The following is a 17849-nucleotide window of genomic DNA, read 5'->3' on the forward strand; positions in this document are numbered from 1 at the left end:
CACATGAAGGGCTCTTTCTTCCAACCGGACCTCTGTGTCCTTCCCAGGGAGCACTTCCTCCAGGAGGCCTCCCTGGACCATTCCTGGCCAGCGTAGGCAGCCTTCGTGCCTGCTCATCCCGCATGTTGTATGGTCACTGCTTGCTTCTTCATCTGTACTATGAACTCCCTGCCAGCAAGGACGTGTTTCTCATATGACAGTCTGGGACTTAGCAGAGAGCCCGACTGAGGGAGGAGTGGCCGGGGGTGCGAGTTGATCTGAAAGGATGAAGCCAAACTGGGTGGTGTGTTAGGACTGCTCTCGAGATGCAGACAGATATTTGGAATAAGATATGTACTTAAATAACACTGAGCAGAAATCACTCTTTCTCTAAGCATTTATAGAGACCTGCTAGGCACCACGCCCTCTTCTGGACCTTGGGGACACAGCATGGATAAAGCAGACAGAGGGACTAAAATGGTCCTAGTTGGAGGCTGTGTGGGTCCAGCAGAAGGCCCTGCCTGCCGACTCGGAGCACCAGCTGGGTTGGGGTGGCCCTGGGCTGCCTGCTCCTAGAGAGCGGTGACCCCCTGGCCCTGTCGTGTCCCAGGCAGGGCGCATCAAGCTTGTACACATGGGTGGTGTACTTTTGATCTGTGACCTTTTCTGAGGGCATGTTAAGCTTCAAGATGTTTAGAAATGGAAACCAGGGCTCTTGGTTGGTTTTCACTGCACCAGGCCCTGCAGTCCTTCCAAGGCTGCAGCTGCCTCTTTACAGGTGGGAAAACCCAGGCTCAGAGTAGTTTAGGACTGCCGAGTTCCTGTAGGGAAAAGGTGTGGAGCTGGGATTTGGGCACAGGGCTCCCTCCACTCGTAGCCTCCGGAGCCTCTGCCAGAAGGGAGTTGTCCTCTGCAGTGGTGGCCACTCGTGAACACAGCAGGGTCCTCTGTGGGCTCAGAGAGGTGAGAAAGCCTGACTGGCTTCCCAAGCAGTTCCGTGGCATTGCTGGGCCCTGCTTCCCAGGTCGGTCATAATGATTACTGAGAACTTCTACGAAGAGCCTCACAAGGCACATGACACCCTCTTCCTTTTTCCTCGACAGACTCTTTACCCTGCCTGATGTGACACATGCAGCGTAAGCATGCTGCACTTGTTGGCAAGTGCACAGTCTTTATTTAAGGTTCTTCATATTTCTAGGAGAGTCACATTGCTGCTGATGGCCTTTGGTCACTCTGGGACTGCTAGACAGGCTGCTGTGACCTGCTCTTCAGAGCTCTGTCCCTAGCTTTTTAGGAGTAAGTTGTGTTCTTGTGAAGTTTGTTTCAGCCAATGAGATAATGTGGTTTTCCTAAGATCCTGCACTTCTCTGGTGGGTGAATGTCTCCACTTTGGTCCTTGGTCCAGATGGTGAGGTGGTGTCCTGAAGGGAGCTGGGCTCCTAGACTCTGGGGCTGCCCTTGTCATGGCCTGATTTGTCTGGTTCTGGACCTCATGACTTACAGAATTTTCAGAATTAAACCTTCTGAAAATTCCTCTGTGATTTTACAGTTCAGAAGACATACATATGAACCGTGGCTGGTTGCCTCTGACAGCATCCAAACATCAGCGCCGGGCGTTGGCTGGGATTTTGATGTTAGAGCAGAACTCAGCCGGTGCTGCGCGCTCTGTCCAGCCAAGGGGTTTTTGGATGGGGATTCTGGGTTTTCTCCAGGCTTCCTTTATACTTCTTGGTCGTTCAGGTGAGCCTGTATGAGTTGAGCACTCATCGTGTGCCAGACCTGAGCTTGGGACATGTCCCTGAGGTGAATACGACAGGGACAGTTTCCATCCTCGTAGAGTCCACAGCTAGCATCAGTGCCCTGGGTTCCTTCTGTTTTTCTGGTTTTGTTTTTTTGTTATTGTGGTGGTGCTGAGAATGAACCCAGGGCCTCTCACCTGCTGGGCAAGTGCTCTACCCCAGAACTGAGCCGCACCCCAGCGGGTTTTGTTTTATGTTGAGCAAGGTCTTGTCGGGTTACCCAGGCTGTCCTTGAACTTGTAGAGCTGGGATTGTAGGTGTGCAGCACCAGGCTGGCTTATCAGTGTGTGCTTGGTAGCCTTTAGCACCCTGCTGCACCTGGCCTTGGCTGCTGTCCTGTGGTGCAGCAGGAGCAGGGTGGACCTGTTGGCTTGTGATGCCAGTGCCTACCACTGGGTGTGGGACAGGGAGATACTGAAGGTCCTCCCAAGAGCTCTCTCCCTGCTGAGCCCAGTGTGTCCTCTGCGGGAGCCTGGGTTCAGGTGCAGAACGGGCCAGTTCTAGCAGGCAGCCACTGGACCTCCAGACAGCTCACTGCATGCAGGGTGGACACCACAGGGTAGAGCAGGCATGGCTGGTGCCAGTCCCCTTCACCTAGCTGCCCAGTAAGAGTTGAGAACCAGCCAGATGGTTCATTTTAGCTGCTACCCGGAGCATGGATTCTGTGGGTGTGGTTTTGGCTTGGGCCCTCCACGTGCCCCGTTTGCAGCCCTCTTGAGCCTGTGCATTCACTCATTGCTAGTGCTAGGGAGAATCGAGTCGTGCTTTTAGTGGGGGAAAGGAAAGGTAGTTTTCAGGGTGCATTCCCACAGGGTAGACTCCACAACCAGGGTGGCCTGCACCTGAATCGGGACCAGCTGCCCGTGCCAGGTGCCCCACACGCTGGTGCTGACTGGCACTGGACCAGCAGCACTGATCAGCATGTTGAATCCAAAGCCTCTGGTATCAGGGCAGAGCCAGGGTCCCAAGGGGCTTCTGAACCCAAGAGGCCTCTGCAGCGCCAGTTTTCCTCTTACCTGGGCCCTCAGTGGTGTGTGTGAGCCTGGCACGTGGTGATAGGAGTGGTGGCGGAAGTAGACCTTCCTAGGTGCGGGCAGCCTCCTGGCTGTCCACAGGGTTAGAGTGGCTCTGTACTTGCCTCCTGAGAACCCAACACTTCAGGGTTGTGCCATTGGGACACCACTTCTCTGAAGAAGAACTTTCTTTTCTCCCTGGGTTTCAATGGTTTGGAAGTAACTGTTTAAGGGGTTGGAGAGACATTTCCCTTTCTAACCAGTAGAGTTTAGAGTGGGAGAGGCCTTTAGGCTCAATGACACTGTAGTAGCTTGGCTCCGTTGTTGGTTTGGGCTGGCAGGGTGGGGTGGAGGTACCCAGGTGCAGTCAGCTGGGCTAGGGGTTTAGGGTGGCGGGAGTCATAAGTAGACAGACATCAAGCTCAGGGGTCCAGGGCCAGGGTAGAGGGAGACTGAGGTCAGGGACAAGGGAACTGGGAGGGTGCAGGGGCAGGTGTTCCTGGAGGAACTCCCAGTGGTGATTCCCTACCAGAGGGTTTGGCTTTGTACCTTAGGGGCTGGCCCCGTCCCTGGTGTCTCCAGGATTGTTCCTGCCTTCTTCTGTGGTTAGTTGGGGGATGCTTCTGGGTTTCTGCTGAGAGCAGCTGGCCTTCTGCAAGCACTTACCCAGGAAAAGGATCTTGCCATCCCCTGTGGCACCTCGCTTGGGTGCAAGGGATCATGAAGACGACGACAGTCCAGCCCCTCCACAGCCATGGATCATGCTTCTGCTGTTTGCCGGGCAGTTGACTGAAGGACAAGTGAAGTTGTACATTTCTGCCCAGGAGACCAGGAGGTATAGGGGAGTGTCGGGGTGACTGCTCGCAGGTCTGGGGTGTACTGTCTGCGTAAGCACCTGGGCGGGACAGTGCAGGGGTGGGCTCCTGGGCACCACATGCCCCGCAGGCACTGGGCACAGCAAACCTGGCTCAGGAGGAAGGAGTTTGGCTCAAAATAGCTTTGTTTAAACATCCTTCCTCTCGACAGGGTTTCTTTTACGTGTTCTGCCTTTGGACTCAGGATCTGCAAGTTGAAGTTTCTGGGTTACTAGTTCATCCACTTTCTAGTTTGTCATCTTGAACATTTTGATTAAAGATGGATGACTTAGTTGATCTTTGAAGTTGTGGAAATCTGGGGGTTTTGTTTAAAACTATCAAAGGACGGGCTCCCTTTGCAGGATGGGGAGCCTTATCTTCTTCCCCCTTTCACCTGATGAACAGCAGATCCTGGAACAGAGGGTGGGGCCAGCCAGTGGGGGCAGGAGCCAAGCACCCAGAGTTGACTGAAGGAGGTCCCAGGGAAATAGCAGTAGTAGTGCTGGGTCAAAGTCAGCCAGGAACTTGCAGATCCAGCTCCAGGTGGGCTGGACACGAGGCTGTTGGTGAAGCCATGGCTGTAGCAGCAGGCCCAAACCAGACCCTCTCAGGTGCTGCAAGGTAAAGAGCATCACCCTGTTTTGCAGATGGGGCCCCAGTGAGGTTTGGTGTTGTCTGGGATGGTGTTTCAGGGGAGCACCCAGGTGAAGGCTTAGGACACATCGGGATCGTAGGGTCGGGTGGAAGGAAAGTTGGAGACAGGAATTTGAGGATCTCATAAAAACAAGGATTCAGAGAGCACAGTTTTCTAAACATAACCCTTAGTGTCTTTAAGCATGCATGACAAATTTCACAACTCCAAAATCAGTTGTCACCCCTATTTGGAAAGGAGGATTCAGAGGAGGGCTTGGAATGGGAAGTCAGAAGGTTGCCTGAGATGGGGAGCCCTGTGCTTTGACCAGGGGAGACCCTGCAGGTAAGTATAGGATGCAGAATCTGCAGAGCACCACCCTGGGGAAAAGGGACTCCGTCCTGAACCCTGCAGCCTGCCTGGGACACCAGTGGGCAAAAGCTGGTGGGACTCCCTGGACTAGACTTGTTAAATAAAAGGCCTCAGGTTATTCCATTGCCTGTGCCTCTGAGCTCTCAGCAACTCTTTGGTCCCCTCCTCCGTGGAACAGAATCCCAGCCTCTGCGCTATTTGGGTACCGAGAAGACACTGTGGAGTGCCCTATGTGTGCCTAGCCTGGAGGATGGAGAGAAGGAAAGCTGCAAGTCTTCCCTTGCAGCCTACATTTTAATATATCTTACAGCACAGCCCATGCAAGGGGACCGGGGTACAGGAGGCACACAGAGGGAGATGTGTGCACTCAGGCTGCGCTGGCGGTGCTCACTCCTCTGGGCTGCCCTGACCACCAGAGTCCCCTTCCCATCTGTACTTGTTGTTCATCTGGCCCTCAATCCCACGAGGGTGGTGACAGTTTGTTCTCCATTACATTCCTGCACCTCTCTTGTCCCTGCTTCGCAGATGTTTGTTAAGCCAGAGGGTGTTGAGAGTTGCTGAGAGCTCAGAGGCACAGGCAATGGAATAACCTGAGGCCTTTTATTTAACAAGTCTAGTCCAGCCAGACCCTCAGAGGTTGAGAGTTAGGAATGCCGTGGTGGCAGATCCGGCTCAATTGAGATCCCAGAACTGTGAAGGCTTGGAGTCATCCAAGCCTCGCCTCCCCCCCCCTTCCCCCCAGGCTGAGTGGACAAGATGATTGAATGGGAACCAGAGGCCAGGTTGAGTCAAGTGAGGGCCGGGTGGGGAGCTGCCAGCCTGCAGTGGAAGTGCCTACTGGTGCCCTGCTCTCCCAGGCTCAGCTTGGACCCCGCCTTTCAGCTGAAGGGGCAGAAATGCAGAGAGGAGATTCAAGGTCACACGTTTGGGGCAGGGCCAGATCAGCGCTGCTCTCCTTGTGAGAGCCAGAGGGCAGGCGGCCCGTAAGTGCGTGAGTTTTCAGAAGGTATTTAGCCCTCTTGTAACCATCTGTAGGACTGTAATTAGGAATCCCTGAAAGAGTCATCTTTCACCCTTGTCCTCCAAGCCTGCAGAGAGGGCACTAGAACTGCTCGACCACCTTTCTCAGCCTTGGGTGTACTGTCCGACTGTGGGGCTTGCCTGGGAGGAGGCTTAGCGCAGCTGGCTTACTTTGAACCTCCTCACCAGGGTGGAGAAGACAGCTGTGGTACTTCCACACACGGTCACAGGTTAAGTGACATGATTGTTCTCAAGGTAAAATCAAGGGCATCCTAGCAAGTGGTCTTAGTAGGGTGCAAATTTGGGGTTCTTGGGATGAGCCTTGTTGGCATACAGTGGAGAGAGGAGCGGGGTCTGTGCACCGCCTAGTGGCTCTATGCACTCTCTCATTGTGGCTCCAGTGGTGGCCCCAAGGCCAGCACAGTTTCCTCAGCCACCTCTAGGACCACCGATAGCTTGCACTGAAGCCAGGAGTGTGTACTGGCTGAGAAAGCCTTCCCACCTGTGACTGCCTTCGGGTGTTCCTAGTTGCACTGTGTGCTGATGAACCTATCAAAGCTTGGCTTGTGGGGAAATCCCTTCCTCCAGGGCTTTTGGAGAGCCCACCGCCTGCTGTGATGGTCAGCTCCTGCCTGTGTGAGAACTGCTCGCAGCAGGAGATGAGAAGCCACTCTGCATCCCAGCTCCATGGCAACCGTGGAGGCTGCCTAGGCCTGTGATTATCTTTTCTCCTCTTGCCTCCAGCTCAGCAGTACTGAGCTGTGTTTAATCAGGGTTTGTTTGTTTTTTCATCGGGCTGTAAGTGTCAAAATGATAACAAGGCCCCATTTTAGGAAAAACAGGTACACTTCTAATTGGTTGTGAAAACACTTGGTTTTGCCTTGGGAAAGGGCCTGCTGAAGTTTGGAGCCACAGCTCATGTGTAGATCATGTGTGTCTGGCTGAGCTGCTGGCCTTGCTGAGGGGTTTCCACCAGGCCACACCTGGGAGGAGGGGCGTCTGTGGAGGGAAGGACTAGGCACAAGGGGGGGGGGGCAGATCTGCTCCCTTGCCGAAGCAGATAGGCTGGAAATCAGGCGGTCCTCTGGAGAAGCTGCCCAGGCAAATTACCTGTGGGGGTTCTGTGCTGGGCAGGGGTCATCCCAGCCTGTTTAGAGCGCCGGCCTCAGGGGACAGTCCTTCTCAAGGCGCCACAGCCCTTTTCTCTCCCCTTGCCATCTGTGCGCAGGGCCCAGGGGCTGTTCCTCTGCAAAGTCTCACCGCAGACCCACCCACCCACCCACCCACCCACGCCCTCCTCCTCCACTGGCTAACCCAGCTTAGGAAGGGAGAGACTCAGGGGTGCCGTGGCCACCCCGCACAGAAAAGGCATGTGTCCATCCTGTCCTCTAGGAGCTTCCAGGCTGGCCCTGAACAGAGAACATCCTGGTGGTCAGCCAGGCAGAGACTGTTAGAAAAGGCAAGATGGATTTTTTAAGACAGTGGAAGAAAAAAGAATGAGAATATAATAGATCCTTGCTTTTGTCATTTCCTCTGGGTGCTCCAGGGTCAGCTGCCCTATACCCTTGCAGGTCAGTGACTCAAAGGATGAAATATTAAATATTTTGATTTTCACCCCAAATTAGACATTAAGGCTATTTCAATTATAGTTTTATTATTTCTAATTTAGATGAGCTAGTTTCTCCTTTCATATGTAAAATAAGCAGTCAAAACTCACCTTGCCCTTGACAAAGCAGATAAGAATTAAACTTAGCGGGAGTCTGTCCTTCTGCAGCCACTGGAAAACCTACCTTTAGCTCCAGCCCAGCTGCTGCAGCTTTGAGATCTCAGCCTGGTTTGCTTATCTGAAAAAGAGGTGGTTGTTCCTACTTGGTAGTAGGTGGCAGTGGTTGGAGGTGTGCACTTCCTAGTCTGGTGCCTGGCTGAAGCTAGGTGCTCAGTAAGGGGGAAATGGCTTTATTACTAAAACTGGCAAGTGATAATCCAGCATGTAATGACATCAGAGCAGGTTTACTTACAAGTCACCTAGTCTGGGAAGCCGTCCCTGGCCCCTCCGTCTGCCTCCCTCCCGGGCCACAGGTGGCTTTCTGCCCAGCACCTGGCTGCAGTGTACTGAGGAGCTCTGGTTTCCTGAATTGCGCCCCCTGTGGTAGTACAGGCAGGGAGGCTGTTGTCCAGCATGCAGGGTGTCTTTCAGACTGGGGAGGGGGATCCCGGCCTGGTGGCTTGCCCTGTAGGCAGCAAGGGGCTGGCAGGTGAACAGCTGGCTGGGCGTCCGCCCCACAGCAAGGCTCTGTCTCCTAGGTTGGGAACTACAAGCGGACGGTGAAGCGGATTGACGATGGCCACCGCCTATGCAGCGACCTCATGAGCTGCCTGCATGAGCGTGCCCGCATTGAGAAGGCCTACGCGCAGCAGCTTACCGAGTGGGCTCGGCGGTGGAAGCAGCTCGTGGAGAAGGGTAGGGAGGCTGGCCCCGCGCCAGGCGCTCACCGGGGCTCTGGGGAATGCTCCGCGCTCTCTGACCTGTGTCTCCCAAGATCTGGGCAGCAGGATACCTTACATTTCTGCGGCTGTGATTTTCACGGGGCTGGTGGGAGCCTTTCGCCCACTGCATGAGCTTTTGTCCCTTTTCCTTGGGGACTCTGAACTGCTCTTTGCAAATAGCCCTTGAGCCTCCTGTTCCAAACCGGGCGTCCGCAGGCACTCCGCCTTGATGGCCAGCTCGGAACAGCTGTGGTGCTGACTTGTGAGGAAGTTCCTGTCACCTGCAGGCGCTCTGCTCAGAGTCTTGCTTTCTCACACCAGAGCTGTTCATTTCTAAGCCCAGATCAGGCTAGATGGTGACAACTGGCTGGCTTTGTAGCTGGGAGTCTTAAAGGGAGTGACTACAGTGTCACATGGTGGACTTTTGTCCCTTTGCCCTCCCTACCAACATCTGTGTCCACAGATGCCACTGTGAGGGTGGAGCCCACTTCCCAGCTTAGGGGTGGGGCTTGATTGAGTTCCTAGGAGGGACACAGCGTAGGGGAGCTTCTCGGGAGTGCTTGGGGTAGGCTCTCCCAGGGCCAGCTGACCTCAGAGGAGCCAAACAGGGAAGGCAAGCCCCTGGGCATGGGTTCAGCCCTGCCTTGACCAGGTGCCTGTTCCTTCCCTGGATGCCGAAACAGGTCATTTAAGGGGCTTACAGCACAGCCTGGCACAGGGCGTGTGAGCTTTTGTCCCCTTTCCTTGGGGACTCCAGACTGTTCTTTGCAAATATCCCTGTTCTAGCCCTTGTCACCTGCAGGACACACGCAGGCTTGCTGGCTCAGAACTCGGGTTCGGAGCTCAGGTTGTAGAGAGGCACGTAGCCCTGGGCGGGGGAGACCTCCCTCGGCCAGTGGCAGCCCTCTGCTGCCTTTCCACCGCTGTCAGCGTCCTCCCTCGCCTGGGTGTCTGGAGGGCACTGTGACTCAGACAGCAGGCTGCTCATTTTGCAGTCCCCTCATTATGCAATCCCAAGGGATTAATGGTTCTTCTGCTGTTCCCAAGCATGAGTTGTGTGCCCCACTCCTCTGTCATTTCTTGGCCCGGTCACTGCTACTCCTTGTGAATACCTCAAGGACCTGGCCAGGGTCTCATTTTTACCCTCAGCTTTGTCATAGCTCTGCTCTTCCCCTGCCGGGTCCCCTTATCAAAAGTGACAGACCAGATTTAAGTTTCCTTCCTGAGCATTGTGGACCAGAGCAGCAAGGAGCCGCTGAGGTGGTGTAGCCCCCTGGGACTGTCTCCTGCTGGCCTACCTCCCCTCCTCCCTCCTCCTCCAGGGACAGGATTGGTCCTGCCAAGGAGACGGGCCTCCATCCCAGCATTCTGGCTGCTGCTCCGGGCTGGGAGCCTGCCTGGGAGGCTGACAGCCACAGCGCTGGCCAGGGGCTGCCTGAGAGCCCCACTGTCAGGTGTGGGTATGGTGGGTACAGAGCAGCCTGGGATAGAGGGGGACCCATTTCAGAAAGCCTCCCCTTCTCTGACCATCTGTAAGCAAATTAATGCCTCCAAAGTATAGAAATTTGCATTTTTAAAGAGCTCATTGCCTTAAAAAAAGGAAATGCGTGTGGGCCAGGCTGTTCCCATATGAACAGCTGCAGGGTGACAGGAAATCCCCGACACCAGCTGCGACCAAGTAACCCAGTTCTTGTCCCATGCCAGGGCCCCAGTATGGAACGGTGGAGAGGGCCTGGATGGCAGTCATGTCTGAGGCGGAGCGGGTGAGCGAGCTGCACCTGGAAGTGAAGGCCTCGCTGATGAACGAGGACTTCGAGAAGATCAAGAACTGGCAGAAGGAGGCCTTTCACAAGCAGATGATGGGAGGCTTCAAGGAGACCAAGGAAGCCGAGGACGGCTTCCGGAAGGCCCAGAAGCCCTGGGCCAAGAAGCTGAAAGAGGTGCCTTTCTCCCGCAGGCCACTGCTGGCTTGACCTCTGTCCTGCTGGCCACCCCACCACCAGGGCTCTCTCCTGCCCACACTCCCAGGAGCTCGTGCTGCTGCCTTAGCCATGGGAGGCCACAGATGGTAGAGGAAAAGCCACCCCTTAGCCCAGAGTCTGAGTGACTGACATTTACCCAGATCGCAGACACAAGTGCTTAATGAACATTCTTTAAATGTAATCCCTACCAGCCCGACTTGGAAACAGGCTAGGAACTGTATATTAGTGGTGGAGCTCAGAGCGAGAGCTCTCACCCCCTAACAGTAGAAAGGACTGACTTTTGTTATTCTTTTGCTTGGGTTTTTCTCCTAAATTTGCAGAGGGTACTGATATTCCATTTTCTAAAATGAGCAACCGGTCACGGAGTCTGTTCAGGCCCCTGCTAGCTGGAGGCCGACCTCAGCCACCCCAGCCTGCAGCTGTGCCCTGCACCCCGCTACAGCCTGGGCCCCCTCCCTGCTGGGCACACCTCCTTCTCCAAGTGGCTTTTCTCAGGAGCTGTGCTGCCTGCCCTCTCATAATTGTTCAGAAAATGCCTCCAGTCTCTGGGTTTTTACAGCCATCTTTCTTTTCCTTCTCACCCCTGGGCCTATTCACAGTGGAACTGTTTCCTCTCTCACAAGGCCGATGCTCCGAATGCCTCTTTTTCTCTAAAGTGAACCTAGGGCTCTGGAGCGCACCAGGGACCCGCACTTTGACACCTCCGTGCGAGTGCGTGTGGAATCACAGGCGGCAGCATGTGCGTCCTCCTCCCCACCAACACACACAGCCTGCTTACTCGCCCACAAGATAGCCCCTTTGGAACTTCCCTGCCTGGCATGCACTGGCCTTGGATAGCCATGCCTCCTCCCTGGTGCTCCATGTCCGCTCAGCTGACTTGCTCCAGCCATTTGTGAGTCTGTCGGCCCCCTGGTGTTCCTTGGCTCTTGCCTGCTTTCTTGGTGGTCCTGTTTTGGAAGTAGAGTGCATGGAACCTGTGCTTCCTTGTGCCTTGGCTCAGCAGCAGACACACGCCCAAGTCTGTGTGACCTCTGGTGAGGATCCTGGACTTTCAACAACAAGGCCTTCAGAACTCATTCTCCTTGTAGGTAGAAGCAGCAAAGAAAGCCCACCATGCAGCATGCAAGGAAGAGAAGCTGGCCATCTCCCGAGAGGCCAACAGCAAAGCAGATCCATCCCTCAACCCTGAGCAGCTCAAGAAATTGCAAGACAAGGTAGAAAAATGCAAGCAAGATGTACTGAAGGTAAACTGCACCGTATCTGTCACGTAGTAAGCCTTTTGCAGTTGCTTGGTTGGCTGGGTGGGTGTAGAGATAAACAACGAGAAACACTTCCTTCCCTCTGGGTACTGACCTTATTACTTCCACTGTGGTGCCTGCCCCAGGCGAGGGGCAGAGCCAAGTGCTGGGCAGCAGGAGGGAAGGAGGTGCCCAGGGGGCGGGTGTATCTTGGAGCCCATAGGAAATTGAGGGCTGGGAGAGGGGTGGAGCTGTCCTGCATTCATGGCAGTGCCAGGCCCGAGAGAGCACGGCAGAGGCTGTGGGAGCCTGGGCAGCAGGTAGTCTCCTTTGATGAGGAGACAGTCGGTGCCCAGGCAATTTGAAATCCTGGGCATGCTTCTGTTTCCCTGTAAAAGAAATTTCTGCCTCCAGGGGTGAGTGAGGAGATGACAGGAGATGATTTTGTAAAAGTGCTCTGTAAACTGAAGTGCCCCACAGATCCTGGGTGTGATTCTTCCTGGAAGATCCTGGAATCACAGGAGTCTAAAAACTAGGCAGCATGTTTAATTTTGAAGTTTCTTGTAAGTGAGGGGCCAGCCCCTTGTCCATGCCCTGCTTCCTCTGCTCTGCGGTGAGGAGCTGGCTGGAGGACGCTCTGCTGACAAGCTGCCTCAGGGGTCTGGCCAGACCTGGCTTTGCAGGAGCAGATGGGCTGGAGCTAGAGAGGGTTGTGCTCCACACACAGAACTGGAGGCTACACGGAGCAGCAGGAGTCATGGGCTGATTGCCAGGCCTGAGTCAAGCGTCACCATGCCCTGTGGATTGGGAAGTGGCACATGTGCATTGTGAGAGAGGCAGCCAAGGCCAGAGTTGAAGTCATATGTTGCCCAGTGGCTGAGGAGCAGGGGTTTTGACCCCGGGGCCAGTGTCTTTCCACACTACTCCCCTGCTGGGGAGGAAGCGTGACCCTGTGAGAGTCCATCAAATGTCAGAGTCCCTTTGGGGAGCAGCGCCTCTGGCCTCCATTGCTGGGGTGGGGCCAGGAATTAGGGGGTTTTGAAGCACTCCAGGTGCCTTCCTGTGGGATTAAATGAGGGACCTGAGCCTACATGCTGAATGTGGGGGGTGCCCCTAGGTTTTAAGTCAAGGAGCAGGGTACACTGGCACACGCCTGTAATCCCAATGTCTTGGGAGGCTGAGATAGGCGGATCACAAATTCAAAACGAGCCTCAGCAATTTAACAAGGCCCTAAACAACTTAGCGAGACCCTGTCTCTAAATAAAATATGAAAAAGGGCTTGGGGATGAAACAACCCACCAGGCACCATGGTACATACCTGTAATCCCCATGGCTCTGGAGGCTGAGGCAGGAGGATCACGAGTTCAAAGCCAGCCTCAGCAATTAAGCAAGCCCCTAAGCCACTTGGTGAGACCCTGTCTCTAAATAAATATAAAATAGGGCTGGGGATGTGGCTCAGGGGTCGAGTGCCCTTGAGTTCAATCCCTGGTACCCTCCAGAAAGAAAGAAAGAAAGAAAGAGAGAGAAAGAAAGGAAGGAAGGAGGGAGGGAGAGAGGGAGGGAGAGAAAAGGAAAGAAGGCAAAGAAAGAAAGAGAAGTAAAAGGGAAGGGGCCGGGAAGAAACAAGCCAAGGAGCGCTCCACCCTGGCCAGGATGGAATTAGGTGCGCTCGAGGGCGAGGGCGCCTGGAAGAAGACGGAACCTCTTCTTGTGGATCGGTTGTGGGGTGCTTTCATGTTTCACAGACACATCAAAGCCACGCTTCTGCACAACAGAGGTGCAGTGTCGGTAGGGGGTTTCCTCCTGGGGCCTCCCCACCTCTGTTCTGCTAGTGATATAGATGCCTTGGAGGTTCTTATAGCCTTTGAGTCCTGCGGAGAGCCCAGTTCCCCGGACCCTTGAAAACGCCAGCATTGACTGGTTGCACAAGGACTTGGGTTTGTGTAGCGGCCAGGCAGAGATTGCATTGGGCAGTGTCCATCAGAGAGGAAGCTCTTGCGTTTGGTGCCAGAATACTCCAGTGCCCCAGAGGGCGAGGGCTGCCTCTCCATGCAGTCAGTGAATATTCACTGGGAACTTCCTGCGAGCTCTGCCTGTAGGTCTCCTGAATCATGAGGACCCCAGCTTAGCACATGGGCTGCGCTGGGGGAGAAGCGGGGCTCAGCACCATCAGCACAGCCTGGGAACAGGCCGAGTCCAGGGGTGGGAGCACCGACTGCACTCCAGGGGCTCCCGGGAAGCCACCTGTTTCTAGCTCCTGCCCCACAACCTGGGTGCTTGAGCCCACTGCCCTGCGTGTCCTGTGTCAGAGCCGGGACTCCACACTGGGCTCCACACAGGGCTCCCTGGGCAGCGGGTGCAGGCAGAGCTGATGGAGACGGGGAATAACCACAGTGGCTGTGGAACTGTCTTCCTGCTGAGCATCCCCCAGCCCTGGCAGGGATGACCTTCTCCTGTGTTCTTGGAGGACCCACGCATGGCCACCTTTGAGAGCTCAGAACAGAAGTGAGGAACCACAGATGCCAGGAGAGGGGCCAGGGAGGAGCAGGCCCGAGGGGATGGGTGGGACCTGCCCCCAGAAGATGGGGAGAGGCTTCAAGAAGAGGGACCTCTGCTAGACATGGTGGTGCACACCTCTAATCCCAGCTACTGGGAGGCTGAGGCAGGAAGATTGCAAATTTGAGGTGAGCCTGGGCAACTTAGACCCCATTTCAAAATTTAAAAAGGGCTGGGGATGTAGCTTACAGGTAGATGACCCCTGGGTTCTCTTCGGAATACAGAGGGGTGGGTATCCCAGCCCCTGAATCAGCAAAGGGTGACTGGGAAGGGAGCAGGATGGGCAAGGCTGGCAGGGCAGACTCAGTGTCCTGGGGGAGCAGAGAAGGTGCCTCAGAGGCCTGCAGGCTTGGGAGGACTCAGTCCTTCCCCAGAAGGCCCCACACATGAACAAGGGAGACCAAAGCAAAGTTCCCAGGTGGAGCCCCTGGCTACCCCCTTGTTTCTCAGGGTCTCATGGTAGAGAACCCTGCAGGCGAGAGATGGCCCCAGCCCTGCTATGCCTCCCTTCATGCCAGGGGGCTGCCACCAGAAAGCAAAATGCCCTGGCCAGCAGAGCAGTGGGCCAGCATGGTGTGGTGGGGAGAGAGTGGAGTCTGTGGACGAAGCCACTATCCCCAAACACCTGCCTGCCAGGCAGGAGCCTCACATGTTTTCTAGCTGTCCCTGGGTGCTCTTGAGATAGGGATGAAACCCCTTCTCAGGACCGTCTGGAAAAGAGCAGCGGTGTGGGGGACAAGGGATGAGACCTTGCAAGTGCCTGCTTCAGCGCCTTTGCGCCTGTTGTTTGCACTCTGTGAGGTGGGGAGTGTGCCCATTTTTTGCTAATGAAAGTAAGGCTCCAGGAAACAAAAGAGCTCTGGGGTTCAGCCCCAGCCCTCTGTGGCACTTAGAGCTGTGACTTTGTTTCTGTGGTGACTCACTGAGCCATTGCTGCTGGGCACCAGGGCCAAGGCTGCAGGGTGGCCCTTCCCAAAGGCAAAAGGGACAGGTGTGTGGCACGGGTGGCATCATGCACACTGAGCTCTGGAGTGACCCCTGCTTCGCCTGTGTCTGTCTGCCTGGGCCTCACTCCAGTGAGAAGCAGGGCAGGTGCACAGAAGCAGGGCGACTGGGACTTGAGCTTGAAATCCGTCTGAGAGCTCCTGCCCTTTGGGTTTGAAATCCTGTGGGCCTGAGAAGCTACCCGGCAGGTGGGGTGAATGGAAAGGAAATGAACATCTTCTTATGCCTGGGTTTTCATTTAGACCAAAGAGAAGTATGAGAAGGCCCTGAAGGAGCTGGACCAGGGCACTCCCCAGTACATGGAGAACATGGAGCAGGTGTTCGAGCAGTGCCAGCAGTTTGAGGAGAAGCGGCTGCGCTTCTTCCGGGAGGTTATGCTAGAGGTTCAGAAGCACCTGGACCTGTCAAACGTGGCTGGGTAAGTTTCCTTCTGCTGGAAAACACAGGGGAGTTGCTGGGGAGTGGAACTCGGGTGCCGTGCTGCAGGCCTGGGGGCAGTGGCAGCCAGAGGCCTCCCACTGCAGCCCTGAGCCCAGGGTCCCTCGTGCCAAGCCCCTCTGCAGCACTGCCAGCCAGCACCTTGTGCTTCTGGGCAGGAAGGGGCCATAGCTGTGATCAGCGCAGCTGGGGGTCTGATTTCCCCCTGGACGCGAGTCCCATGTTTTCCAGGCTGGGTGTCCCCTGTCTCTGGACAGGCTCATGCTGAGGTCCCTCATGAGGTCCTCTCACCCTTGCTGTCCACTCCCCTTCACAGGGGTCCTAGACCTCCTGGGAAGGCTCAGACCCCTCAAGGCTTGGTTCTGAACTGTGACACGGGATCTATGACGTCTCTCCTGGGCCCTCCTTGTCTTTGGTCAGAACTCCAGACTTCCTGGGGCATTGAAAGAGTTCTACTTTCATCATTCATCTAACAGAGCCATTAAGACAGAAATCAGAGGTCAAGATCTGTTTATAGGAAATTACATTCTCCTTGTTATCTTCTTCATTTAAAAAAAAGAAAAACAACAATTATTGTATAGCCAACCTGCCACCATGCAATTAATCTTCATGACAGCCGTGAAAAGTACACAGCACTGTCCCTGTCTTGTTGATAAGGACATGGTGGATAAGGGTTAAGTGACCTGTCAGGCCAGGGGAGTGGGTGTGTCCTTCTCTCTGCACGTGGGGTCATCTCTGCCTCATATGTGATTAACCTCAGACTGCAGCCAGGTGTGCGCATCTTGACTCCCTGTCTTCCAAGCCACTGGGTGAGGTGGCCAGTTGCATCCTAGGGCTGCTGTAACAGTTCCAAAATTTTAGTGGCTTGAAAACTGGAGGTGTTTATCACCTGACAGTTCTGGAGGCCAGAAGTCCAAAATCAAGGTGTCGGTTGTGCCACACTTCCTCCAGGGCAGATCCTTCCCACCTCTTCCATCTCCTGGTGTCTGCCAGAATCCTTAGCTTCATCAGCTTCTGACCACATCACTCTAGGCCTCCTGGTCTTCTCTCCATGCCTGTGTCATCATGTCACCTTCCTTCTGTATCTAGTCCAAATTCCTCCTTTTAAAAGAACATCAGTCTTTATTGATTGATTGATTGATTGTGCTGGGAATTGAACTCGAGGGCACTCGACCACTGAGCCACATCTCCAGCCCAATTTTGTATTTTATTTAGAGACAGGGTCTCACTGAGTTGCTGAGGCTGGCTTTGAACTCGCAGTCTTCCTGCCACTGCCCCCCAAGCAGCTGGGATTACAGGTGTGGGCTGCCAAGCCCAGCCCTTATTGGGGGTCTTAATGTTCTCGTTTGAACTTGCTTACATCTATTAAGACCCTGTTTTCAATCAGGTCAAATTTAGAGATCCTGGGACTAGGACTCCAATGTGTCTTTATTAGAGGACAAACTCGATCCTTAACAGAGGGCGACATGCCTGCTTAACAGAGGAAATGAAGGCCCAGAGAAGGGGACTAACTTGCCAGCGACGCAGATTATGAGTGAAAATACCAGGTCCAGCCCTGACCACCCTGGCTCTTGCTTCCTGGAGTGATCAGAGCAAGGCCCCATGGTGCAGTGGGCATGTCCTGCCTCTCAAGCGGCCTTCGGACTGGACTGCCTTTGCACTCTGCTAACCAGCAGCTTTCTGAGGGCCATGGGGCAGGGGGCTTTTGGCACTCTCCAGTTGCCGCTCCCTCCCCTCAATGTGCCCCAATGCAACCGCACAGTGGTGCCCGCACAGCCCATGAGTGCCATCTGACCCGGAGCGAGGCTCACTGCCTGCCTTCTGCTCTGATCCACCGTCGTTTGTTGGAAGCAAGCTGTGGTGGGTGGTTGTCCCCATCTGTGCATGTGACAGACAGCAGCCTTCGCCTACCGGGGAGGGCACTCCTGAACCACTGGGAAATCGACTCATGCTGGCTACGAGACCTGGGGACCTGCTGCAGCTGGCACTGGGTGGGGGGAGTGGTGGCCGGCCCCATGTCCCACAGCACCGTGCTGCTTTCTCTGATTTAGCTACAAAACCATTTACCGGGACTTGGAACAGAGCATCAAAGCTGCTGATGCAGTGGAGGACCTGAGGTGGTTCCGAGCCAATCACGGGCCTGGCATGGCCATGAACTGGCCACAGTTTGAGGTAAGAGGAGGCTGCGTTACCCCATCTCCCAGGAGGGGACCTGGACCCATGGCCAGACTCTGTCAGCATTAGTCCTGGTTATTAGGCAGCCTTCGTGGGTGGCTATGGTACGGACCAGGTTTGGTCCCAGGTGCCACAGGCAATACTGAAGGCCTTCTGAGTCTCGAGGGATGGGGCAAGGTAGGGACATTGACTGTCACGTGCTGACTACTGGCACTCCCTTCCTGCTGCTGTTCCCACAGCTGCAAGGACACACGGGACCTCCTGTCCTGCCCCTTCCTCCAGGGTTGGCTGGGAGGGCAG

At 55.0% G+C, this 17849-nt stretch overlaps 1 protein-coding gene across 3 annotated transcripts in view; it reads left to right on the forward strand.

Annotated features, from left to right (window-relative positions):
* Positions 1-17849, forward strand: part of Pacsin2 (protein kinase C and casein kinase substrate in neurons 2) — a 113221-nt gene that overhangs the window by 86202 nt on the left and 9170 nt on the right. For all 3 annotated transcript variants that reach the window (XM_026394313.2, XM_026394314.2, XM_026394311.2), the window contains 5 exons: positions 7973-8129; positions 9860-10095; positions 11226-11381; positions 15179-15354; positions 17426-17546. In XM_026394313.2, coding sequence (XP_026250098.1) covers positions 7973-8129; positions 9860-10095; positions 11226-11381; positions 15179-15354; positions 17426-17546 — 846 coding nt within the window. The remainder of the gene's footprint in view (positions 1-7972; positions 8130-9859; positions 10096-11225; positions 11382-15178; positions 15355-17425; positions 17547-17849) is intronic.

The sequence above is a fragment of the Urocitellus parryii genome, chromosome 5 (assembly GCF_045843805.1).
Source record: "Urocitellus parryii isolate mUroPar1 chromosome 5, mUroPar1.hap1, whole genome shotgun sequence".
Classification (NCBI taxonomy): domain Eukaryota; kingdom Metazoa; phylum Chordata; class Mammalia; order Rodentia; family Sciuridae; genus Urocitellus; species Urocitellus parryii.